Here is a 27,099-nt window from a genome sequence, read left to right on the forward strand (position 1 = left end):
GAGGACCCTGGACACCGAGGCTCGGGGGCTCCTGGCTGGCCTCGCTTGGCACGTGTTGTCACCCATGGGTGCCAGAGAATCAAGTCCACGGGAGCCCCCGGAAGGGGACACCTGGGAGCTCGCGCCCAGCCTTTCCTGGGCCCTGCCTGGGAATCTTCCCTCTGCTGACTTTAACCCATGTCCTCTGCCGTGAGAACCCACAGCAGGGAAAAGCAGCCTGTCTGGGCTCTGTCCGTCCTTCTAGCAAGTTGTGGACCGTCAAGGTGGTCTTGGGGGTCTTCCCGCCGCACAACAGCTGCCTGGAGGCTCACAGCCAAGAACGGTGCTCACTCCAGCAGTGGGGGTAGCCCTGACAGCAAACAGACTTCACCTCAAAATTCAGGACACACAGGAGCGTTCAAAAACCACACACACACACACACGCCTGCACACACACATGCATGTGCACATGCATACACCCGCATCCACCCGCGCACACACGTGCACACACACACTGTGCACCCTCAGTGCACAGGCTGGCTAACATGCACGAGCCGCTTTCCAAACCGAAGTCATTCCAGCCCCATGCCTGTAGCTGGCGCCACATGAAAACACCACTGTGTTCTTATTTATGGAGCATGTTTCTTTAAATTGGCCTATTTTAAAACTAAATGCATTTTTTATTTGAAAGGGAATCTTCATTTCACCTCTGCAAATGGAAAGCTGGCATCACTTGTGTTAAATCACGGTAACCATGAAAATAAGTAGAATGAAAATAAAATAATGTTGTCACACTCTGGATGTGGCTGAGGTGCCGAAGCCTCCATGCCCAGGCCTCAGCCCTGTTTGTCTAAAGGACTCGTGGAGACCCCCTCCAGGAAGAATCAGAGCCTCGGGAGCTGGGCACGCCTCACCCGCACTGCTGTGCTGTCTAAGGAAGCTTCATCACACCTAGAATCAGTTCCCAGCATGCATTTGTGGGAAAGGTGTGAAGTGGGCCCCACCTGGCTAGAACAGGGAGCTCCGGGTTCCTGCACCAACAATCTCCACGCGGCCCGGGGCACTCCCTGCACCCCCGGACCCTGCAGGCCTGTCCAGCCATCTCGCCTCCCTCTGTCCACACGCAGGGAACCCCAGAGCAGGTAAGTGAACGCCCTGGGAACCACTGCCTGAGTCACAAGGAATGGAATGGGGCTGAGACACGCCTTTCCTCCTCCCCTCTCTTCCCTGCCAGCCTCCCCATCCCCATCTCAAATGAGCTCCTGGCCCAAGAATCCTGGTGTCAGGGTCCCCTGGTGGGTGGGGCAGGCTGACCACACCAGGAGCTGCAGAGGGGGCTGCACTCCTGCCTGCCCTCCCTCAGGCAGCTCCAGGAGGCGGCAAGTGTGGCTGAGGCCACCTGCCACCACCCCACGATGACAACATGGCCCCACTGGGCAGCCCTGAGCGCCCGGTTTCTGCAGGACAACGCCACCAGGGGCCCTCCCAGGGAGCATCCTGTCGTGGGCTGGGCTCTGCGGATAGAGGCGCAGGAGGGGCTGGCCAAGCCTGCCAGTCGCTCCCAGGCCCAGAGGCCAAGCTCAGCCTAACTTTATCCGAGCAACGATGCCAATTAATCTGGCGCTTGTCGCGGCTGCTCCCTCAGGGTGGGTGTGAGGGTCAGAGACCAGGCTCCATCCTGAGTGGCGCTGAAGCAAAGCCGTGGCTGCCAGGGCCTGGCTCCTGATTCACCCGCTTTTGCAGCCTGGGGGCGACAGGATAGGAGGTGCGCAGGCCACTGATGGAATGGGAATGCCCTTGGCTTCAGACACAAGTGACACCCAGCTCAGCAGTGACTGAGGCCACAGCAGGTGGGACCAGGACTGGCAGGGCCTGACACAGGGCGCCTGTGCTGCGTGAGCCCAGCTTCAGCCCAGCTTCCGCGATCCCCAGATGCAGCTATGGCAGGGGTGCCCCAAACCTGGGGCTAGGCCCTGGGAAGGATGCCCGCAGCCAAAAGTGGGGGAGGGGGAGAGACACACAGAGAAAGACAGAGATACAGAGAGATTGAGAGAAGGAGAGAGGGAGAGACAGAGAGAGACAGGGAAGACAGAGGAGGCAGGAGGGCCCCACAGGTGGGGGCTCCTGACTGCTCCACTTTCCCACAGCAGACCTTTGTGCATTTCTCCCAGGAGCCCGCAGCTTGTGGGGGCGGTCCCTGGCCAGCATGGGGGGGCGCTCACTTCCCCGGCCAGCATGGGGGGCAGTCACTTCCCCGGCGGGCGTGGGGGGCGCTCACTTTCCCGGCCAGCATGGGGGGCGCTCACTTCCCCGGCCAGCATGGGGGGGCGCTCACTTCCCCGGCCAGCATGGGGGGCGCTCACTTCCCCGGCCAGCATGGGGGGCGCTCACTTCCCCGGCCAGCATGGGGGGCGCTCACTTCCCCGGCCGACATGGGGGGCAGTCACTTCCCCGGCGGGCGTGGGGGGAGGGGAAGCTGTCACTCACTCACTTTCTGGGCCGGTAGTCGGGGATGCTCCGATCCAGGGAGATGCGGTCGCTGAGCTGAGCGTTGTAGCCGTACTCCTCATACTTGCCTTCCGCCTCCTGGCCGTCATCACGCAGGGTGGCCGCCAAGCCGCCCTGGCCCAGGCCTCCTGGCCCCTCCACCAGGCCGATGGGCTTGGCGAGGCCTGGGGGAAAGGAAGAGAGGGAGGTCAGGCAGGCCCAGGACACGCTGCGTCTGCACCCAGGAGACGCCCCTCCCGCCCCTCTCCCCGACGGCCGCTTCCCCCCGGTACAAGCCCAGCAAACTCCCTGCAGATGGCAGGCTGCTAGCTCAGGACATTCCAGAAAGTGCAAGCCTGTGCGCAGAGTGAGAGGGCGGTGCCAGGCGGAAGAGGGAGGGATGAATGGGAGGTGCATGAGGCGTTGAGGGCAGTGGACTCTGTGATGCCGCAACGGTGGATATCTGTTATTATTATGTATTTTTTGATTCAGGGTCTTGCTCTGTCACCCAGGCTGCAGTGCAGTGGCACAGTCTCAGCCTACTGCAGCCTGGACCTCCCAGGCTCAAGCGATCCTCCCACCTCAGCCTCCTGAGTAGATGGGTGCACCTCCACAACCGGCAAATTTTTGTATTTTTAGTGGAGACAGGGTTTCACCGTGTTGGTCAGGCTGGTCTTGAACTCCTGACCTCAAGTGATCCACGTACCTAGGCCTCCCAAAGTGCTGGGATTACAGGCGTGAGTCACTGCACCAGCCAATACTTGTTCTTACGCAATTGTCCAAACCCATAGCAGGTGTGACATCGAGTGAGCCCCCCCCCCCCCCGCCCCATGAGCCACGGCCCTCAGTGAGTCGCCTGCATCGGGCGGCATCGGCTCATCAACGGTGACATAGTCACACACGTTCACACCCAGGCGCTGTGCCTGCGGGGCGGAGTATGTGGGAACTCTGCTCAGTCTCTATCAGCCCAAAACTGCTCTGACGATCAGGCCTACTAATGTTAATAATATTAACTCAAAAATTGCAACGACTCTAAGATTAGGTGTTTTAAACGCCACGCCACTTCCACCATCCCCACCAACCCTTGACATCATCCGTCTGTGTAACTTGAGCTGAACACACATCCACATGCGTGCTGCTACTCTTGGGTAGGAAGAACCGAGCCATCGACACGGGCAGCCGCTGAGACGTGGCTCACACACATGACGCCAAGCCAAAGAATCAACACAGGAGACCTCATCCCGTGTGGCTGCCGGCGTGAGGTTCAAGAACAGATGGAATCACAACCTACCCCATGGCCATCGGGGCAGGACGGGGACCCCGGGGTGGGGCAGTGTCAACTGGAAAGGAGCCGGTGGAACTTCTGGGCTGACAGGGAGGCTCCATGGCTTGGTCAGGGCGTGTGGAGCGGGTGCCCAAGGGGGCCAGGCCAGGGAAAGTTCTAGGTGCTCAATTGTGCTGGGCAAGTGGACGCAGCTTGGAGATGCTGTTCCCAGGGGGACAGGGGTGAGAGGGATGTCTCCACAAAGATGGCACCATTGGCTGTCTCTGAGCTGGGAGTCTCTGGGGCATCTTGGATTTGGGGGCGGGTGCCTGGGCAGTAGTTTTAAGCCAGAAAGAGGAGGCATGGACCCCTGAGGCTGGGCTGCCTTTTGTCAGCTTGCACAGAGAGGTCTCTGGTCCTCGGAGGAAGGCCAGTGGAAACGCAAACTTGCTAAATACCCGATGCTGACGTCCCACAGCTGCCTGCGTGGGAGGGGCCCTTCTCTTGCAGTGCCAGCTCCTGGGGCCTGGTGGGATCTCTGTAGGATTCCTGTTCCGGGGAGGGAGGGACCGATGCCCTGGGAAGATTCCAGTCTGTGACCCTCTACCCCCACAGGGCAGTGAGTGGCTTTCTCCCCTCAGCAGAGCCGAGGCTTTGAGCCTCCCAGAACTTCTGGACTTTCTGGAATATTCCATTTTAAATGAGTAAACAAAGTGTTCGTATTCATGTAGGACTGAAGGATACAGATTGGACGTAGAATTGAAAAATGACACAAATCACTTCCCCTTCTTATTTTAATCCTGCGAGATAAATATGTAATCATGCTATTTTAAAATATCGATACTGCACTTGCATTTTTCACTTTGGAAAGTCTGGAATTGGATGTCTCCCAGAGGCAGGCACAGCAGCTTCTAACTCGAGAGAGAGACACCTCATCATCCGCGGGGCTCAGGCCTCAGGTGGGGATTGGCCGCCTGGCCAGAGGGTAGCTAAGCGTGGTTCCGGATGGCTGCCCGATGCCCGGCGTTGGACCTGGCAGGAGGGTGGCTGAGCGTGATTCCGGACGGCTGCCCGATGCCCGGCGTTGGGGGAAGGAGAGTGGCTGAGCATGGTTCCAGACGGCTGCGCGATGCCCGGCGTTGGGGGCAGGAGGGTGGCTGAGCGTGGTTCCGGACGGCTGCCCGATGCCCAGCGTTGGGGGCAGGAGGGTGGCTGAGCGTGGTTCCAGACGGCTGCCCGATGCCCGGCGTTGGGGCTTTACTTTTTCACTTGTAAAATAAAATATGCACGCGTTGAAAAATTCAAACAATCCAGAAAATCATGAAACGGAGAGTTAACATCTGTGTGCTCTGTCTCCTCTCCAAGCGCCACACTTCAGAGGAGATGCCCTTTTCTGATGAGTCCTTTGCACTGTGTCTGCTGCAGATCCAGGTCCCGCCTCGTCAGCCTGAGACGAGGTCCCCTGACTTCTTGGCATGAAAAATGAGGGGTTGAGCCCGTTTTCACCCCACCTTCTTCCCCTGCCCCCTCCTCCTTCCCTTGATTTTTCTTAGCTGTTATTTTTAGTGATTGTGTGGTTAACTTGGTGGCCTCAAAAGGAACACTTAAGCCTCTATTTCTGGAAGCTTCGACTCTAGCCAGCATCTCTAGACTCCCTGCCTCATCAGATGAGAAATGGGCGCCCCGATCCACCTGCCGCTCAGCTGTGCCACTACTTTTACGTCCCTAAAGGCATCTGTGACACCCACGCTCGGCTCCATCACTGTGAGTGAGTGTCCTCAGGACTTGATGACAGGGTGGTTCTGAAATGCGAAGCGGGCTGGGCGCGGTGGCTCACGCCTGCAATTCCCGCACTTTGGGAGGCTGGGGCGGGCAGAACACTTGAGGTCAGGAGTTGGAGACCAGCCTGACCAACATGGTGAAACTCTGTCTCTACTAAAAATCTAAAAATTAGCCGGGCATGGTGGTGAGCACCTGTAATCCCAGCTACACGGGAGGCTGAGGCAGGAGAATCGCTTGGGTCCAGGAGGTGGAGGTTGCAATGAGCTGAGATAGCACCACTGCACTCCAGCCTGGGCCACAGAGTGAGCAAGTCTCCGTCTCAAAAAAAGAAAGAAAGAAAAGCAGCAAATTGACATGCCCACATCAGGATTACGTAGTTACAGCATGGCACCAGCACGGTGTGGACACTACGACAGAAATATAATTCTATCACCCACTAAACCTGTGCTACTTAATGAAGAACTTTCAAAGGTCAAGACAATATCATTGATTTTCCTGTTACGCTATTAATTTCCCAGAATTATGCATATTTTGACTTGTTTTAGGTTTGGATCTTGACTTTTCATATGCCCTTTTAGACCAGACACGAAGATAATTAATAACAATAATAATATCTACCGAGCAAGCGTCCTTCACATGTACTAACGTGTCATTCCCCACAACACCCCTGGGACGTAGGTTCTGTATTTCACCCCATTTTGCAGATGAGGAAACTGAGGCTTGGAGAGGTCAGGCAACACACACAAGGTCACAGGGCTGGTCAGCATCAGAACCATGTTTGAACCCAGGCAACGTGGCATGGAACAGTTCTTCCCGACAGCTACGCTCTGCTTCCGTGTGAGCTCGGGCCTCCTGGCGATGTGACCAGGGTCACAGCCCCATATTCCCAGAGACATTCCCAACTGCAGGTCGGCCCTCAGCGCCCTTGCCTCATGGCCTTCTCACTCCTGGGTCCCTTTGTATCAGTCATTTGCCCAGCAGCCATCCCCGGGCCCTCCTCACTCTAAGCCTGGGTGGGCTCCATTGCCCTGTGAATCCCACGTCTGCTCGGGTCCTGGAGGTCCTCTTCATCCCACTGAAGTATATCCCTAAAGACTGAAGAAGGGTTGTGTGGAAAGTAAACCTCCTGAGCCCTCAAATGTCTGGAAGTCTCTTTCATTGCTCCTCATGCTGGCTTGATAATTGTGCTGGGTATAGAATTCCAGGTTTGACGGCTTTTTTCCCCTCATGCAGTGCCCAGTGCTGCCTGCCTGCGTTCTGAGGTCAGCGGGACCCTCTTTCTTCTTCAGACTAGCATTTTGTTTCTGCCTGTCTCTGGAAACTGATTTTTTTTGTTGTTGGGATCCTAGATTTGGTCAGGGCATATCTTACAGTGAATCACAGTCATGCTTGGCAATCCATACTCATGCCGACGTTCAGCTCCAGGAAGTTTGTTCTGTTAATAATGTGACTGTATTCCCATCTGCCATTCCTGTTTTCTCTTCTGTAACCCCTGTTAAGTGAACGTTTCCCCTCCCAGTTTATCTTCTGCCTCCCGACGCTTCATTCTTCATTTTCATTCTCTTGGTTTTCATCTCATCGGCTTGATCTTTTGTCGTGCCATGTTGTCAATTAGCCTGTCCATTGAATTGGTTTTGTTGTCATATATTTAATCCCAAAGGATGCTTCTTGTTCTCCAGTCGCCCCTGCCTTGCATGAATGGCAAACTGGTTATACTTTATGTGGTTGGCAGCAGCCCCAAAACTGTCCACATCCTAATCCCTGGAACCGGTGAGTGTCACGTTACACAGCTAAGGGGACTTGGCAGACACCCCCAGCTTTGCCTGAATCTGCTTCATTGGCCAGAAGGAGTGGAGGAGCTGGGCCTTCACTGGCCTGTCTACTTGCTGTGGTCCCCAGTCACTTGCGTGGGGGTTAGGGGACACCCCGGCCACGCCGCTGCTCACAGCTTCCTTGTGGAGGAAGTGACGGTTGCCAGGCCTCCAAATAAGTGTGTTTTGAAGAGAGAGGCTGCCATTCCCATCCTCCCTCCACCCTGCAGCTTCATGCTTCCCCTCACCACTGCATCTGTGCTTAGGAGAACCAAGTAGCCCCTAGTTCAGATGCTGCTGCCGCCGAGCTGCCTGACTTCTCCTAGCTGAGGGTCCTCCTTGGTCACAGGTGGGTCACCACTGAGTCCCCATCCCAGGACTGTGCAGATGGTGGAGATGGAGCACAGGGGCCCTGAGCCCAGCGCTGGGCGTGCACTGGGGGTGAAGGAGCCTTTGCTGCCTTGGATCCGATCTTCTTCCTCAGCCGGTGGAGTCAGTGCTGTCACCATCCCGTAGCTGCTGAGAGAAGCTGTCTGGGGGACACCAGTGTCAGCAGCACCCACGTTCCTGACCATGGTTCTTCACTCCTCTCTGCAGTGGCTTCATCAGGGGTGCCGATTTCCCACCTCCCTGACTCAGGGCTTGGTCTCTGAGCTGCCTGTGGAAAGAGGGCCCAAGCGATGATGTCCCAGTTCCCAACCTGGACCTTGCAGAGCCAGGTGCCTGCCCTGTCTGCCCTCAGCACACACAGAGCCCCCCATCATGGCTGCCTAGCCTGGGCCCTAGGAGAGGCCTTGCCATGCAGAGCAGACCGGCCAAACCACAGACCCTCAGTGAGAGGCGGCCCCACCCCGTGGCACCATGGGAGTAAGCAAGACCATTGCAACGCGCTATGTCTTGGGGTGCTGGGCACTGTGCTACGGAGCCATTGCCACCCAATAGGCTGTTCTCTGTGCCGTCCTCTGCCCAGTCCAGGAATAGACAGCACAGGAGGAGGAAGCAGAGGCAGAAACAGCCACACTGCTCATGTCCACAGCACCCACATCCACAGCACCCATGTCCATAGCACCCACATCCACGGTGCCCACATCCACGGTGCCCACATCCACAGCACCCACGTCCACACCACCCACGTCCACAGCACCCACATCCACGGTGCTCACATCCACAGCACCCATGTCCACACCACCCACGTCCACAGCACTCACATCCACGGTGCCCACATCCATGGCGCCTACATCCACAGCACCCATGGCCACACCTGTGCTGGCACCCCTGGAGACCAGATGCACTCAGTCCCTTCCTCCCCCCTGCTTCCCTGTCCCCTCCCTGTCCCCACACCTGCAGTTGTCCACTCAGCAGCCAGTGGGAGCTTGCAGAGGGTTCCAGAGCCACTCCCCTGCTGGAAGCCATGGGCCCCAATCCTGCTGCACTTGCGGTTCCGGCTCCTCACGGCAGCTGCGGCCCCCCACGGCAGCCACAGCCCCCAGCCCCTGCAGCCCTCGTGGGTCACATCCTCACTCGCAGTATGCCAGCCACGCTCCTGCTTCCTGCCCTCACTCAGGTCTCAGCTCTGGGTCGCACCCTGGAGACCTCCCAGGTTCTAACCTGAAGCCGTTCCCGGTGACGGCACCTCAGTCCCTGCCTCATTTTCCTCCCAGAACTCAGAACTCATCACCATCTAAAATCGTCCCCTCCGCCACGCTCTCTGCTTCCCCTCAACGTGCAAGAGACAGGACTTTGTCCTGCCTTCCTGCCATCTACCCCGGCGCCTCGTGTTCACAGCGTGTACCTGGCAAGCCACCCGAGGTGGGTGAATGGATCCCTTCCAAGTGGGTGCCAGGGCACTGCCTCCCCCCATCCCATGGGAGAGGCGGGACCTCCCTCCCCACCCCTGCAATGAAGAGACAGAGACGCTGAGCCACAGTCAAGCCCAGCCAAGGCTTCATGGGCTCTGCTGGGCGGGACTCGAGTCTCTGACTCCCTCGCGGGCCCTGCTGTAAGGTCCTGTTCTCCACACGAAATGGAGCAGAGCCGGGCAGCACCATCCTGGTCCTGGCTGAGCCCGACCCCCTGGCCCCAGCATTCACCCTACAACACTGTGCAGAACGTGGGAAGAGCCTTGTCTTTGAAGGAAAGTCTCGAGGCCCCACTGAAGCCGGACACCAGGCTCCACCGCCTCCTGGGCCAGAGCTCCAGTGTCCAGCAGGGTGGGGTGTGCGAAAGAGGCACTGCTTGCTCCGAGGGAGTGGGTGTGGGTCCACAGAAAAGGGAAGGGGAGGAGGGTGAGGAGAGAGCGGAGTTGGTGAGACGGGAAGTCTGGACCACCGTTGTTCGGTGGAATCCATGGGACACTCATGAGTGCTGTGCGGAGGACGCCGCCTCACGTGTGCAGGGCTTTCACGGAAAATGCTGGAAAGAGAGATTTTCCCACCAGGAGGGAGTCCTAGATGGCACAGGTAGAGGGAGGGTCCAGAACGCACGTCCCTAGGAATTCCGCACACTTGAAGGGGTATTTGGGGTTTCAGCTCATTCACCAGGTATGGGAGTGGGGGGGCCAGGGCTGCCATAATCAGAGGGAATTGAGCCTCACCCCACAGTGGGGTCGAGCCGGCCAGGCCTCAACCTTTAGATGCTGACTTGTGGGGACGCGGGGTACTGAGGGGGGTGCTCAGGCAGCTGGGAGGCTGCAGGGGAGGGGCCTCCAGGCAGCATTCACTTGACGCTTCTCAGGGAAATAAGGTCGGTTCTTGTCATTTGCAGTGGTTTTGGTTCTAGAGACACCATGGGTGCTGAATGGTGGCTGCCAAGCGCTCACTCCAGGGGGAGCTCTGGGCTCCCGGGAGCCTCTGGCCACACGCTTTCCCCAGCCCCTCAATAGGTAACTTGGTTTTCCATGTGTTTTTGCGTAAAGATGCCTTATTTAATACCTATTGACGATTCTGATCTTAGAGCCAACAGCTCCATGACCCACGCCGGAGCCAAGCTTCTCCACACACGCATTTCCTGCGTGGCGCATCTCAGACACTTGTGCCCTGGGTACCAACAGCACCTCAGCCTGTGCTTGGGGTGTTCTAAACAGTGAAATCGCCAAAGCACAAAAATGTAGACAACGTGCCACTTAAGCAGCAGTAGGGACCCTGTGTACAGTTGGAGCTGGATGGAGAAGGCAGGGGACCCCCTGCACATTCAGAGCCAGAATGAAAAGCCAGGGGACCCTGTATACAGTCAGGGCCAGAACGAGAAGCCGGGGGATCCCGTATACAGTCAGGGCCAGAACGAGAAGCCGGGGGATCCCGTATACAGTCAGGGCCAGAACGAGAAGCCGGGGGATCCCGTATACAGTCAGGGCCAGAACGAGAAGCCGGGGGATCCCGTCTACAGTCAGGGCCAGAATGAGAAGCCAGGGGATCCCGTATACAGTCAGGGCCAGAACGAGAAGCCGGGGGACCCCGTATACGGTCAGGGCCAGAACGAGAAGCCGGGGGATCCCGTATACAGTCAGGGCCAGAACGAGAAGCCGGGGGACCCCGTATACGGTCAGGGCCAGAACGAGAAGCCGGGGGACCCCGTATACGGTCAGGGCCAGAACGAGAAGCCGGGGGACCCCGTATACAGTCAGGGCCAGAACGAGAAGCCAGGGGATCCCGTATACAGTCAGGGCCAGAACGAGAAGCCGGGGGACCCCGTCTACAGTCGGAGCTGGAACGAGAAGTGGAGGCTGGTCCTGTTTGACCAAAGATCTTGCCCCTCTGAGCCCATCTGTGAATAGCCATGGAAGACCACAAGCATTTGGGGATTACAGATGAATTTTAGGGAGCAGGAACATTTGCAAACACCGAATCTGTGACTGGCGTGGCCAACGGTGCTTTGATATTCTGGTGGCTACTGTGGACATATTGGTGAGGCTGATGGGACTGGGGGGGGCACAGGCCCTCTTGGGGCACCAGGTCTTCACCATTGACCTCCCCCCAGAGCTGTCCCTGGAGCAGGTGGGTCAGATGAACAGATGACTCTGACCAGAGTCAGCAGAGAGATGGGAGCCGCCTCCCCACGGCCCCCAGCCTGTGCCCCTGAGGCCCGGTGAGGCCCCTGATGGTGTGAGGCTCCTCTGTGAACAGCAGCCTGAGAACAGTGCTTCTCGAACCCAGCTGTATCACCCAGGGTCCTTGTTAAAACACAGCCCACCAGGCCCCTCCGGGAGTGTTTGATCCACAGGTGCACATCAGGCAGGAGACTCAGGAGCTCTGGTGACCTCTGGGTGATGCTGAGGCTGCCAGGCTGGGGACCCACTCAGGCTCTGGCCTTGGAGCCAGGTCTCAGAGGCTTCAGGCATCCTGCTCAGGGTGGCAGCGGCCATGTAGCGCCAAGGTGCTGGCAGAGGCTGAGGTCAGGACTAGGACAGGGCAGGAGCGAGGAGAGGCTGGGGTCAGGACTTCCAGCCGGGAGGGCAGGGCAGGAGCAGGCGCTGACCCTGGGCAGCCTCTGGGAGGGCGGGGCAGGAGCAGGTGCAGACCCTGGGCAGCCTCTGGGAGGGCGGGGCAGGAGCAGGTGCAGACCCAGGGCAGCCTCTGGGAGGGCGGGTGTGGTCAGAGCCGCTTGGCTTTCCTGGTCACGTTCCCTGGAGCGGGAGGGATCTGTTAATAGCTCCTAAAAGTGAAAATCCCACGGATCTGATTTTGCCTGTGAGGAAGGTCGCCGTAGGCACCTCGCGGCAGCATTTCTGGAGCTCTCATCTTCCCTGTCTCTTATCTCCAGCGTGGCCTCATATCTTCTTTCACAAAGAATTCCTTCCAAGAGGCAGGATCACTTGGTCCCACCAGGAAAAAAGGACAAACGATGAAGAAACTGGTAAAAGTGTGGAGACACCCGGCCTGTCAAGACCAAATCCCTCTAAACCCACTGTGGGATGGAGCCACCAGTGGTCCCTGTAGCTGCACTGGGGGTCACAGGGAGCGGCCAGTGCTGCCACGGCCCAGGGGCGGGAGATGGGGCCTCCAGCCTGGGAAGCCAGCGGGGCCTTCAGACGGGCACCCGGAGAGTTTGCTCTGCTCTTCCCCACCCCCAACACCCTGGCTTCACCGACAACCCCATGCCGGGCACCATGCAGGCAGGGAAGAAGAGGCCCAGTGCCGGGCACCATGCAGGCCGAGAGCCAAAGGCTGTGCAGACTGTTGTGGGTTGAATTGTGTCCTCCAGAAAAACAGGCAGAGTCCCAGCCCTGGGGACCTGTGAACAGGATCTTATCTGGAAACGGTCTTTGCCGACGTCATCAAGGTAAGAGGAGGTAGTGCGGGAGTCAGGTGGGCTCTGAGCCAAACATGGTGTGTCCTTCTTAGAAGAGGAGACACAGAGAGACACGCAGAGGAGGGGCACACACGTGAGGGTGGAGGCAGAGACCGGAACGATGTGGCCCCCAGCCAGGGATGCCCAGGTCACCAGGAGCTGGAAGAGGCAGGAAGGATCCTCCCCTGGAGCCTGTGGAGGGAGCGTGGCCCAGCCAGCACCATGATTCTGGACCGCTGGCCTCCAAACGGGGAGAGCCTCCAGAACAGGGAGAGCCTCTGGAACAGGGAGAGCCTCCCGAACAGGGACAGCCTCTGAACAGGGACAGCCTCCAAACAGGGACAGCCTCTGGAACAGGGACAGCCTCCGGAACAGGGAGAGCCTCCGAACAGGGACAGCCTCCGGAACAGGGACAGCCTCCGGAACAGGGAGAGCCTCCGAACAGGGACAGCTTCCAGAACAGTGAGAGCCTCCGGAACAGGGAGAGCCTCCGAACAGGGAGAGCCTCCGGAACAGGGAGAGCCTCCGAACAGGGAGAGCCTCCCGAACAGGGACAGCCTCCGGAACAGGGAGAGCCTCCGAACAGGGACAGCCTCCGGAACAGGGAGAGCCTCCAAACAGGGACAGCCTCCGGAACAGGGACAGCCTCCAGAACAGGGAGAGCCTCCGAACAGGGACAGCTTCCAGAACAGGGAGAGCCTCTGGAACAGGGAGAGCCTCTGAACAGGGAGAGCCTCCGAACAGGGACAGCCTCCGGAACAGGGACAGCCTCCAGAACAGGGAGAGCCTCCGAACAGGGACAGCCTCCGAAACAGGGAGAGCCTCCGAACAGGGACAGCCTCCGAACAGGGACAGCCTCCAGAACAGGGAGAGCCTCCAAACAGGGACAGCCTCCGGAACAGGGACAGCCTCCGGAACAGGGAGAGCCTCCGAACAGGGACAGCCTCCGAAACAGGGAGAGCCTCCGAACAGGGAGAGCCTCCGAACAGGGACAGCTTCCGGAACAGTGAGAGCCTCTGGAACAGGGAGAGCCTCCGAACAGGGAGAGCCTCCGGAACAGGGAGAGCCTCCGAACAGGGAGAGCCTCCAGAACAGGGACAGCCTCCGGAACAGGGAGAGCCTCTGAACAGGGACAGCCTCTGAAACAGGGAGAGCCTCTGAACAGGGAGAGCCTCCGGAACAGGGAACAGCCTCCAAACAGGGAGAGCCTCTGGAACAGGGAGAGCCTCCGGAACAGGGAACAGCCTCCAAACAGGGAGAGCCTCTGGAACAGGGAGGGCCTCTGAACAGGGAGAGTGTCCGTTTCTGTTGTTCTAAGCCATGCAGTCTGTGGTGATTTGTCACGGCAGCCCCAGGAGATGACCGCACAGCCTCATGCTCACGCCAGCTGTCCAGCCCACTCAGACCAGCGGACACAGGTCTGTCTGGGATCCAAGAGCAGGAGATGTCCATGCTCACCACCCCACCTGCTGACGGCCCAGCTGTGGGCTCTTCCGCAGATCTCACGGGTGTCTTCCTGGGCTGCGTGATATCAATCCCAAGATTTCCTCTTTGAAATCCCAGCTTCCTCCTCCAGACAGAATCAACACTGCAAGCTTATCATCTCATCCCTGAATAAGACGTAATTTTGAGAATAATGGGAAATTTGCATCTATTAGCTCAGCCTTTGAAAGGTCTGTCCCACAACTTTTATGAAAAACAAACCAAGCTCAACATCCTGCTCTTCTGAGGTCACAGGCTGGTGGTGACAGCTGACCTGTCACACACCAACTTTCAGCACCATTCCTCAAATGTGGCAATTCGCAAAGAAAAGACATTATTTCTCATGCTCCGGGAGGCTGGGAAGTCCAAGATGAAGAGGCACGGATCTGACTTGGGCCTCTGTGCTGTGTCATCCCATGTGGACGGCGAGAGCACACACGCATTGGGGGCTGGGGGCGGGGAGGGCGGAACTCCTCCTTCCATCAAGAGCCCACTCCCACACAAACCAACTCACTCCCGAGATACCCAACTCACTTCTGAAATAACAAAGCCACTCCTGAGATAACCAACACATTCCCGAAATAAACAACACACTCCTGAGATGACCAACTCACTCCCAACACAACCAACTCACACCTGAGATACCCAAACTCACTCCCATGATAACTAACTCACTCCCAAGATAACCAACTCACTCCCAAGATGACCAAGTCACTCCCACCACAACCAACTCACTCCCGAGATACCCAAACTCACTCCCATGATAACTAACTCACTCCCAAGATAACCAACTCACTCCCAAGATAACCAAGTCACTCCCAACACAACCAACTCACTCCTGAGATACCCAAACTCACTCGCATGATAACTAACTCACTCCCAAGATAACCAACTCACTCCCAAGATAACCAAGTCACTCCCAACACAACCAACTCACTCCTGAGATACCCAAACTCACTCCCGAGATACCCAAACTCACTCCCATGATAACTAACTCACTCCCAAGATAACCAACTCACTCCCAAGATAACCAACTCACTCCCAATACAACCAACTCACTCCTGAGATACCCAAACTCACTCCCATGATAACTAACTCACTCCCAAGATAACCAACTCACTCCCAAGATGACCAACTCACTCCTGAAAAACAAAGCACGCCTGAGATAACCAACACACTCCCAAGATAACCAATTCACTCTCAAGATAACCAAGTCACTCCCGAGATAACCATGTCACTCCCACCACAACCAACTCACTCCTGAGATACCCAAACTCACTCCCATGATAACTAACTCACTCCCAAGATGACCAACTCACTCCCAAGATAACCAACTCACTCCCAAGATGACCAAGCCACTCCGAGATAACCAACTCACTCCCATGATAATCAACTCACTCCTAAGATGACCAAGTCACTCCCAAGATGACCAACTCACTCCCGTGATAACCAGCTCACTCCCGAGATAACCAACTCACTCTTGAGATAACCAAACCACTCCCATCATAACCAACACTCACTCCCATGATAATCAACTCACTCCTGAGATAAGAAAATCACTCCCATGATAATCAACCCACTCCCGAGATAACCAAGCCACTCCCACCATAACCAACTCACTGCCAAGATAACCAACTCACTCCCATGATAACCAACTCACTCCCACAATAACCAACTCACTCTCAAGACAACCAACTCACTCCCAAGATAAGCAAGCCACACCTGAGAAAAACAACTCACTCCCAAGATAACCAGCTCACTCCTGAGATAATCAACTCACTCCCGAGATAACCAAGCCACTCCCACCATAACAACTCACTCCTGAGATAACCAACTCACTCTATAATGACCAACTCACTCCCAAGATGACCAACTTATTCTCAAGATAACCAAGTCACTCCCACCATAACCAAGTCACTCCCACAATAACCAATTCACTCTGAGATGACCAAGCCACTTCCATCATAACCAACTCACTCAAGATAACTAACTCACTCCCAGGATAACCAAGAAACTCCCAAGATAACCAACTCACTCCCATGATAATGAAGTCACTCCAGAGATGACCAAATCACTCCCAAGATGACCAAGCCACTCCCGAGATAACCAACTCACTCCCGAGATAACCAACTCACTCCCATGATAACTGACTCACTCCTACACTAACCAACTCACTCCTGAGACAATAAAGCCGCTCCCGAGATAACCAACTCACTCTGAGATGACTGAGTCTCTCCCAAGATGACCAAGCCACTCCCACAATAACCAATCACTCCCGAGATAAACAAGCCACTCCTGAGATAGCCAACTCACTCCTGAGATAACCAACTCACTCCATGATAACCAGCTCACTTCCGAGATGACTCTCTCCCAAGATGACCAAGCCATTCCCACCAGAACCAACTCACTCCTGAGATAACCAACTCGTTCCCAAGATAAGCAAGCCACTCCCAAGATAACCAACACACTCCCATGAAAACCAACTCACTCTCATAATAACCAACTCACTCCCAAGAAAACTCACTTCTGAGAAAGCCAACTCCCAAGATTACCCACTCACTCCCAAGATAACCAATTCACTCCCATGATAACCAACTCACTCCTGAGACAACCAAGCCGATCCCACAATAACCAACTCACTCTCATAATAACCAACTCACTCCCAAGAAAACTAACTCGCTCCTGAGAAAATCAACTCCCAAGATTACCAACTCACTCCTGAGATAATCAATTCACTTCCATGATAACCAACTCACTCCTGAGACAACCAAGCCGATCCCACAATAACCAACTCACTCTCATAATAACCAACTCACTACCAAGAAAACTAACTCACTCCTGAGAAAATCAACTCCCAAAATTACCAACTCACTCCCAAGATAACCAATTCTCTCCCATGATAACCAACTCACTCCCACGATAACCAACTCACTCCTGAGATAACCAAGCCATTCCCAAGATACCTAGCTCACTCCTGAGATAACTAACCCACTCTCATGATAACCAACCCATTCTTGTGATAACTCATTCCCAGGGTAACCCACTCCCAAGTTAACTAACCCACTCCCATGATAACCAATTCTCTCCCATGATAACCAACTCACTCCCACGATAACCAACTCACTCCTGAGATAACCAAGCCATTCCCAAGATACCTAGCTCACTCCTGAGATAACTAACCCACTCTCATGATAACCAACCCATTCTTGTGATAACTCATTCCCAGGGTAACCCACTCCCAAGTTAACTAACCCACTCCCATGATAACCAATTCTCTCCCATGATAACCAACTCACTCCCACGATAACCAACTCACTCCTGAGATAACCAAGCCATTCCCAAGATACCTAGCTCACTCCTGAGATAACTAACCCACTCTCATGATAACCAACCCATTCTTGTGATAACTCATTCCCAGGGTAACCCACTCCCAAGTTAACTAACCCACTCCCATGATAACCATTGCACTTCAGAGATAACCAAGTCACTCCTGAGATAACCCACTCCCATGATAACTAACCCACTCCCACCATACCTAACCCACTCCTGATAACCAACCCACTCCTGAGATAACCCACTCCCATGATAACTAACCTGCTCCCATCATACCTAACCCACCCCTGAGATAACCAACCCACTCCTGAAATAACCCACTCCCATGATAACTAACCCATTCCCACCACTGAGATAACCAAGCCACTCCTGAAATAACCCACTCCCATGATAACTAACCCATTCCCACCACTGAGATAACCAAGCCACTCCTGAGATAACCCACTCCTATGATAATTAACCTGCTCCCACCATACCTAACCCACTCCTGATAACCAAGCCACTCCTGAGATAATCCAGTCCCATAACTAACCTGCTCCCACCACACCTGACCCACCCCGAGATAACCAACCCACTCCTGAGATAACTCACTCCCATAACTAACCCACTCCCACCACACCTAACCCATCCCTGAGATAACCAACCCACTCCTGAGATAACTCACGCCCATAACTAACCCATTCTCACATTAAAGGCATTAACCCCTTGGAGAGGGCAGAGCCCCTGCAGACGCCCTGCAGACCCCTCCCAATGCCATGGTGGGGGTGAAGCTTCCCACATGGGGGCAGTGGGCGACGCATTCACAGCACAGCACTGACCGTGTTCCTCATGCAGGCGTTGCACAAGCTTTGCCTCCTTTAATCCCCAGGGTTCCCTCCGAGCCAGCTGCTTTTGTCACCCCCATGTAACTGATGAGACTCCTGAGGCTGAAGTTTGGGCCCATGGCCAGGAGGCAGTGAGCCCCAGCCACACTCCGTCACAGTGCTCTGAACTGCAAAGCTCTCAAACAGGGTGTCCACGGGGACCAAGAAAGGCACCACCCCTGTATGGTGGCAGGCAAAGGCATTAAATAAACAGCCACTAAACCACGGTCACTCCGCTTTCAGGAGAGGAAGGGCATCCTCTCCCAAAGAAGCAGGTGACAGTGCCTGCCTGGCCTTGGGGACCACGGCTGCGTTTCCACTCCGTGCCCCGTTTCACAGACGTAAGTGCTGCTGCGGTGGGCACGTGGGAATGGTCCATACGAGAACCACACAGGGGTTTCTGGGCCAGACCAAGGTGCCAGCTGGACACTTCCCCTCCAGTGCACGTAAAGGGTCCCCATCCACGGGGCTGCCCCATCGCCGGCCCCTGCCCCTCCCAATTCCGCCTGGAGGTAGGGATGGCTGTGTGAACATTCGCCGCCGGCACAGCACGAGGACTGCCGTGTGGACACGGAGAAGGAACATGCCGTGTGGACACATTCAGGTCGAACCAGCCCTCGGAGGAGGGACCTGGGGCCCCACTCACTGGCTGGAGAGGGAGGTCAACCCCTCCCTGGCAAATGCAGCCTCCCCCATGCCCCGCATGACCTTGGACAGGGCGGGTGATTTGGATGCGGCTCCTGGGGGGCACAGAACATTCGTGTGCCACCTTCAAGATGGAGGGCTCTGCATTTTGCTTTTTGCCTCCACATAAAGTTATGGCCACAGATGCCTTCCGTGCCGTCAGAGGTAGAATTCACTTGCAGTCGTAGCAATGACCTTCCAACCACCAGGTAACATCCGTCAGATGGTTGTCCACAGAAACGCCTGCCTGACAACCCCGAGGGGCTCACACGTTTATCACTTATTTATTAATTACATATTTAGGATTGCTTATTTCAGAAATTGAACCACTGTGTCAAAGATAGAGAAATTTCATGAATCTTGGTGCCAAGTCATTTTCCAGAAGGTTTAGATTAGTTTTGTTTCACTGCCAGCAATATATGCTGCCACTACTTTAATTAGAAAGTGCGTCACTTCTGATTGGAAAAGTCATGAATGCTTCTGGTAGAAAATTCTACACACACACACACAGACACACACACACACACACGCACACAGAGGATCACCTGGGGTCTCATGCTGCAGGGAAAACTAATATCAGTCTTTTCACACTCCATATTATTTTGTAAGATCACATGTAATGCCTCGGCGCAGCTCAATCCATGGATCTGGTGTCTGCTGCCTGCTTTCTGTTTTTATCACTACTTCTTGAGTATTTTCCCACGTCACTAAAAATTCTTCATAAACATAACTTTGATGGCTGCAAACATAAAATGTCAATTTGTAGCTGTGCCATTTATTCACCCATCCATTATCAAAACTCACAGGGCATCTGCTAAATTCCAAGAGCCGCCTGGGTGGGGCAGGTCCAGGCGGCCCTGGTGAACGAAGCACACACCTGCCTGCCCCCCAGAGCTTAGGCCCCATCATGCACACAGGTGAGCAGGTGCCAGCCCAGGGCAGCCGCTTCCAAGCAGGTGTGGGTCCGAGGCAGGGGCAGGGTCCCCAGGTAGAAGAGTCGGAGGGAAGAGAAAGGCCAGGAGAGCAGGAAGGTGTCCTGTGAGTGGCTGCGTGTGCAGGTCAGGGCTGTGGCAGCAGAAAGGGGACAGGACGGGGTGGGAGCTTTCTGTGCCGCTGGGATCTTGCTTTGAGCCTTGCAGGAAGTGGGAGCACAGAGGAGCTCTGAGCTGAGAGGGAGAGAGGAGGGTGGGGTGGGTACAGTGGTCAGGCTTTCTATGCAGATAAACCCCTCCGGTGACCATCTACGGGGGGACGAGGGTGGAATCCAGGGGCCTGTGCAGAGTCTGATGTTCCAATCGCCCTGGGGCGTGATGGCGTGTGGACATCGAAGACTCGGTTTCCCACCCTCTGTCTGTCTCTCTGTCTCAGGAGAGCCTCCCTGTGTGTTTCAGGACTAGCCGTCCCCCATGCGCACTGTGGCTGTCACCCCTGTGGCCTTCACCCGGTAATCCCTGTCAGACCCTCCACCGCCGGGATGCAGTGACTGCCCGAGGCTGGGCAAGCGCCCTGAGTGGATTCATTGCCAGGAGAGAGGCCCCCACCCTGGGCATCTTGAGCAGCACAGGGCCACCAGGGCATCTTCATTTAACACGAGAGGCAGCTGCCCAGAATCCACCACCAAAAACGGAAGCAGAGGAGAGATGAGAAGCAGCACCCTCACCCGGGCACAGCCTCACCTGGGCACACCCTCTCCTGGACACACCCTCTCCCGGGCATGCCCTCACCCAGGCACACCCTTACCCAGACACACCCTCACCCAGGGACACCCTCACCCGGGCACAGCCTCGCCCAGAAACACCCTCTCCCGGGCACACCCTCACCCGGGCACACCCTCGCCCGGGCACACCCTCTCCTGGACACACCCTCGCCTGGGCACATCCTCACCTGGGCACAGCCTCGCATGGTCACACCCTCACCCAGACACACCTCGCCCGGGCACAGCCTCGCCCGGGCACACCCTCTCCTGGACACACCCTCACCCGGGCACATCCTCACCCGGGCACACCCTCACCCAGGCACACCCTCACCTGGGCACAGCCTCACATGGTCACACCCTCCCCCAGACACACCCTCGCCCGGGCACAGCCTCGCCGGGGCACACCCTCTCCTGGACACACCCTCGCCCGGGCACATCCTCACCCGGGCACACCCTCACCTGGGCACAGCCTCGCATGGTCACACCCTCACCCGGACACACCCTCACCCGGGCACAGCCTCGCCCGGGCACAGCCTCGCCCGGGCACACCCTCTTCTGGACACACCCTCGCCCGGGCACATCCTCACATGGGCACACCCTCACCTGGGCACAGCCTCGCATGGTCACACCCTCGCCTGGGCACACCCTCACCTGGGCACAGCCTCGCCCGGTCACACCCTCGCCCGGATACACCCTCGCCCGGGCACAGCCTCGCTTGGGCACACCCTCTCCTGGACACACCCTTGCCCGGTCACACCCTCACCTGGGTACATCCTCGCCTGGGCACAGCCTTGCCTGGGTGGCCTCCAGGAGCTCAATTTGGGGAATGTTTGGGCTCAGTGGGCCCTGAGAGGGGAGCCAGTGAGGCCCTCAGGTGGAGAGCGTGGCCCAAGTGCAGATGTGAGTGCCAGGCCTGGGGTTTCTCCTACTGGCTCCTCACAGCACTGGGTGATGGGGACCAGGGAGCCCTGGGTGGGGCTTGGGTCCAAAGGAGCTGAGTCAGGGCTGGCAGCACAGCCTTTAGGACGGTGGCTCTCACAGTGGCACCTGGGCCAGGGGGGCTCACAGCGGGGCCCACTCTCAGGACAGGGGGGCTCACGGCGGGGCCCAGACTCAAGACAGTGGCTCCCGCCCTCAGGACAGCAGCGTCCATCTCACCTGGGAGCCTGTGGGGACCACACGTTCTTGAGACCCTCTCCAAACCTGCCGAGTCAGAACCCCCAGGGGGGCCTCCAGGGGACCCTTACACAGGCAGCGCTGGAAGCAGCCGTCCCGGGTCAGCGGATGGCGCCTGTCTGCACCGGAACCGCCTGTGGAGTGTGATGGCGCCGGCGCCTGCCTGGGCCTCCCCACGGAGTTGACGTAACTGCCGGGGCGTGGCCTGGACACTAGACTGTCTAAACCATCCCCAGGTGACTCTCAAGCGCAGAGCAATGGGAGCTGCTGTCCGGGATGGCGAGGAGTCAGCCTGGCTCCAGGGCCCTGGCCAGGAAGTGACCCACTCAGGGGCGCCCCAGAGCCATGCAGAGGCCTGTTGGGGGTGGCTCTCCTAGGGTCTGGGGACTGAGGTCCAGGTGGGTGGGCAGAGCGGGGGTCTAGACTGTGGGCAACAAGTTCTTAAGGGAAAGTCAGTTCGGACATAGTGGCTTGGAGGACACAGGTGCATCTCCAGGCCTTTCTGGTTACCCCCACCCGCCCTGGCACTGCCGACGGAGTGTCATGGGGCATCCACTTTCCCCAGGACATTCTCCACACCTTCCCCCCTGCTCAGAGCTGGGGACACCGCTTGGTTTTGGAGGCAGTGATTTGACTTGCGAGAGGAAAAGCAGCTTCCTTTTGAGATTCAGGGCTGAACACAAGGCTCCCTCTCCGCCATTCATCATCACTGCGGTAATTGGAAAAGATGGCTCACTTCCGCGCACGGCCACCGCGTGCCCGTGGTCATTCTGCTTTTATGGAATCATCATTTGAAGTTCCTTTCCCATGACCCGAGGGAACGCACTGTTCTAATTACAGGAGATAATTTGGAAGACGATCGCAGGGGAGGAGACAGCTGTCTGGGAGCGTGGTGGGGAATGAGATTTCCATGGGAGCTGACTCTGTTTGTGAGCAGATGGGCAGGTGGGGGTGATCTGGGCTGTGAGGGGACCTGTGCCCGCTTCTCAGCCACCTCCTCTCAACGGACCCTGAGGAAAATAGTCAGGGAAGTTGAAGGATGAACAGATTGTCACTTGGCGTGTGTGTCTGGGGCAACAGGGAGTGGTGGGGACTGCGGCTGAGACCCACAGATTACTGCCACCCAGGGACTCGGGTCCAGAGATGCCAGATCTTCTAAAATTCCAACAGGAAGTGCCAGTGTACAGATTTATATCTCTACATGTCAGCAGTGGATTCACATTTTGGAAGAAATGGCATTAAGTTAACAAACACGCACTGGGTCTATCTAGATCTGTTAATCAGGCAGGACAGGTGTGGTGGGATAACAGATCCCAAAGGCATCAGGTTCTGATGTCTGGAACCCATGAGTCTGTCACTTTCCATGGTCAAAGGGACTTTACAGACGTGATTAAGTTACGGACCCTGAGACGGACAGTGCCCTTGATCACCCAGGTACACCCTGAATACAATCACCAGTGTCTTATAAGAGAGAAGTGGGCCAGGCGCAGTGGCTCACACCTGTAATCCCAGCACTGTGGGAGGCCGAGGCAGGTGGATCACCAGGTCAGGAGTTCGAGACCAGCCTGACCAGCATGATGAAACCTCGTCTCTACTAAAAAAAAAAAAAAAAAATTAGTTGGGCGTGGTGGTGGGCGCCTGTAATCTCAGCTACTTGGGAGGCTGAGGCAGGAGAATCACTTGCACCCAGGAGGCAGAGGTTGCCGTGAGCTGAGATTGTGCCACTGCACTCCAGCCTGGGTGACAGAGCGAGACTCTGTCTCAAAACAACAACAACCACAAAAAACAAGTGTCTTATGAGAGAGAAGTGGGCCGGGCACAGTGGCTCACACCTGTAATCCCCGTACATTGGGAGGCTGAGCCAGGAGAATCACTTGACCTTGGGAGGCTGAGGCTGCAGTGAGCTATGATCACGCCATTGCACTCCAGCACTCCAGCCTGAGCAACAGAGTGAGACCCTGTCTCAAAAAAAAAAAAAGAAAGAAAGAAAAAGAAAAAGACACATGGAGGGAGATTCGACACAGACAGAAGAGGAAACAGCTGCGTGTGACGGAGGCCGAGGGTGCAGCAATGTGGCCAAGGACGCCTGGAGCCCCAGGAGCTGGGAGGGAAGGACAGACCCTTCCTGCGGCCTCTGGAGGCCGCACAGCCCTGCCCATAGCTCAGCTGCAGCTCAGTGAAATCCACTTTGGGCATCTGGATGCCAGGGCTGTGACAGAAAAAATGGGTGTCATTTTAGGCCGCCCCGTCTGTGGTGATCGGTGACAGCAGCCTCAGGAAAATAATACAGGAGGCTAAGCTGGTGCAGCAAGCAGACCCCGAAACATCCTGCCCTGGGCTCCAACGCTGCCCTTGCTGGGTGCCGCTGCCCGTTCTGTTTGCTGGTCTCATTCCAGCAGCCCCCAGGTGGTGCCTGCACCTACTGGGTTCCCAGACACTGCTGAAAGCAGGGGAGGCCTTGCGGGATGTGGGGCAGCCCCACGAATGCAAGGCAGGCCGGGGAGGCAAGGCGGAGTGGGAGGGACCCTCGACTGCTGGGGCTTTCCCAGGCCAGGGCTGAGACAAAGAGAGGGGCCCGAGACCCACCTGGCACCTCGGGGTGCCCATTCTGTAATCCTTACACTGCCCACGATGTCAGCACCATGCCGTCCCCATTGCATAGACAGTGAGGCTCACCGCAGCCATGCAGACCCGCCAGGCTGCGGCTCCTGGGCCCTTCCGAGCCACGTGTGCACCGGCTGTCCTCACACCTCACCCCCGGGGCTCGGGATGGCCACGCTCACGCCTCACCCACGGGGCTCAGGATGGCTGCACTGTGACTTCCGTGCCTGAGGAGGCAAGAGGCGGCTGTGGAGCAGGGTCAGCTGGTGCCCGGGAGAACGCTGCCCCCAACCAGGGAGGTTCCTAGAGCCCCTGTTTAGGGCCCTGCAGGGCGGTGGGCAGAACCCAGCCCCCCTCATTCAGCCCACGTCCACCGGGCTGCAGGCGTGTCTGTCCCACGCGATGCTCTCAGAATCCTGAGTTTTTGCCAACACTGAAACCCCCGTAGATTTCACCCGAAACCCTGGAGTTCCCACTTCCTCGGGAGGATCCAGCAATCTGACAGCCCGGATCTGCCATGCGGGGCAGAGATGGGCTGGAGTGGATGATGGCCCCGGGACACCCACGGCTGACTGGCCCCACCCCTCTAGCTGCCCGTGGGCCTCACGCAGCCGCCCCGGAGGTCGAGGGGTCGTGCCCCAGTTTAGATGAATGGAGCGGGATGGTGGGTTGAATGAGGGCCCCAAAAGCTATCTTCACTCTAAACCTGTGGATGTGGGAATAAGGTCTTTCCAGGTATAATTCAGGTAAGGATTTCAAGATGAGGTCATCCTGGACTCGGGGCAGGGGAGCCTAAATCCAGTAAGAAGCATCCTGATTAGGAAATGAGAGGCTCGGATAGTAGAGAGGCCACGTGACGTCAGAGGCAGAGATGACGCCACGACCGCCCAGTGCCCCCTGAGCGGGACAGGCCTGCTGCAGACCTAGGCCCCCAGGGGAGCTGGCCCTGCCGGCACCGTGACTTTGGACTTCCGGCCTCCAGAACAGAGAGAGAGTAAGTCTCCATTGTGTACAGCCACCCAGTCTGTGGTCAGTGCTACAGCAGCACCAAGAATCGCACAGGAGGGCAGAGAAAGAGACACGCGAGGAGGGCAGTTATAGGGCAAGGGCCCAGCCGACGCCCAGGCCACCACCCCATCCCCTGTTCTTCAGCAGCAGAATGACAGTTTGCTTGATGGCAGCGGGTGCAGGTGAAACCAAGGCCTCCCTGGGTGACCTCGCAGCTGAGGGTGGCGCCCTACCAACACCTAGTCAGCAAGACTCGAGTGGAATTTGCTGGGCGGAATTTCTGAGAAATATGTCTAAAAAAGCAGACTGCTGGAATCTGAGGTTTTCGCCTTTTAGCCACAGCCCTGTACCGTTTTTCATGCCGGAACCAGGACTTAATGCTCGGGGCTGGAGCAGCCAGTGTGTGACCACGGGGCTGAATGCCTCCAGCAGGAGGGGAGGAGCTGGGATTCACGTGGGGCTGGGCTTGTGAGGGTCCCAGCAGCCCTCCAGTTTCACCGGCTACACTGCGGTTCAGCATTTCAGTCGGGGTCGGTAACACACAGAAGTAAAGGAATTACTTTACTTCTGTGTGTTACTTTAAAGTGAGGCATGCAAAGGCCGGGACTGTCAGGGACTCCGAGTTCGCTCACCCAGAGGAGCCGGGGCCGAGTGCCAGGAGCGAGAGGGCACGCACATGAGGTCAGGCTGCCTCCCACTCAACAGCCCCACCCAGAAGGACGGGGCCGGCCATCTCCTGGAGGCTGAGATCCGGGAAAGCAAGCATTCTTGCCTGCTTCCTCTGGGTCCCTGCCCCGTGAAGAGTCATTTCACACTTGGCTGCCTGCTTTCCCAGCACACGATACCTGGGATATGTGGGCGGCTGTGATTTTTCAACTTGGAAGGAAGTGGGCTTTCAAGCTCCCAGCTTCTCTTTGAGTCACTGATTTCCATCTGTCACAGCGACTGAAGCCAACATTCCGAGAGAGGAAACAGCACAAATTGAGAGGAGGCCGGGCACAAGATAATCGGAGAGGAAGGGGCAGAGGGAGGGTGCCGCTGGGAAGGTGGGAACCACGCTGTCCTTCCACGCAAAGAGGAACTAGGTGTGGCTGTGGCCTGAGGGAGGTGATCCCCAAGCAGCCCAAACCCGGCTGTCCTGTTTTGGAGCCTCCGCCTGTCCACACCCATCCTTCAGGGCACCCGCTCTCCCTGGGAACCCACTCTCCCTGGGCACACGGTCAGGGCACCCGCTCTCCCTGGGCACCCGCTCTCCCTGGGCACGTGGCGCTGGCAGCCCAAGACAGGGACTCAGCCCCAGCTAAAGTTTCCCATAATTGCAGCCTCTGCGAGCCAGACCAACCTGCCTCCCGCTGAAAAGCACTAAGAATACTGGATTTAAACAACAACATCAACTTCTAAAAAGCAATAAATACCTGACAAGATGGCAAGAAATTGCTAGGCCAGAAGTGAAGGGAAAATGGGAATCAGAGAAATGAGTGGGCCTGCAATTTGCTTTTTCCCTAAGAGGGTGTTCTGAATACTGCGACTTTGACATTTCAAAGAGGGAGAAAGGGGGAAGAAACCAGAGGTGCCAAATGGAAAACTCTCCCTCCATAAACAGGGGTGAGGGTGAAGCACTGGGGGACCCGCCTTCAGGACGTGCAG

General features: G+C 56.8%; 1 protein-coding gene across 2 annotated transcripts in view; it reads right to left on the minus strand.

Annotated features, from left to right (window-relative positions):
* Positions 1–27,099, minus strand: part of GALNT9 (polypeptide N-acetylgalactosaminyltransferase 9) — a 130,419-nt gene that overhangs the window by 83,529 nt on the left and 19,791 nt on the right. For both annotated transcript variants that reach the window (XM_024256802.3, XM_054528457.2), the window contains exon 2: positions 2,471–2,651. In XM_024256802.3, coding sequence (XP_024112570.1) covers positions 2,471–2,651 — 181 coding nt within the window. The remainder of the gene's footprint in view (positions 1–2,470; positions 2,652–27,099) is intronic.

This window comes from Pongo abelii, chromosome 10 (genome assembly GCF_028885655.2).
Source record: "Pongo abelii isolate AG06213 chromosome 10, NHGRI_mPonAbe1-v2.0_pri, whole genome shotgun sequence".
NCBI classification, from domain to species: domain Eukaryota; kingdom Metazoa; phylum Chordata; class Mammalia; order Primates; family Hominidae; genus Pongo; species Pongo abelii.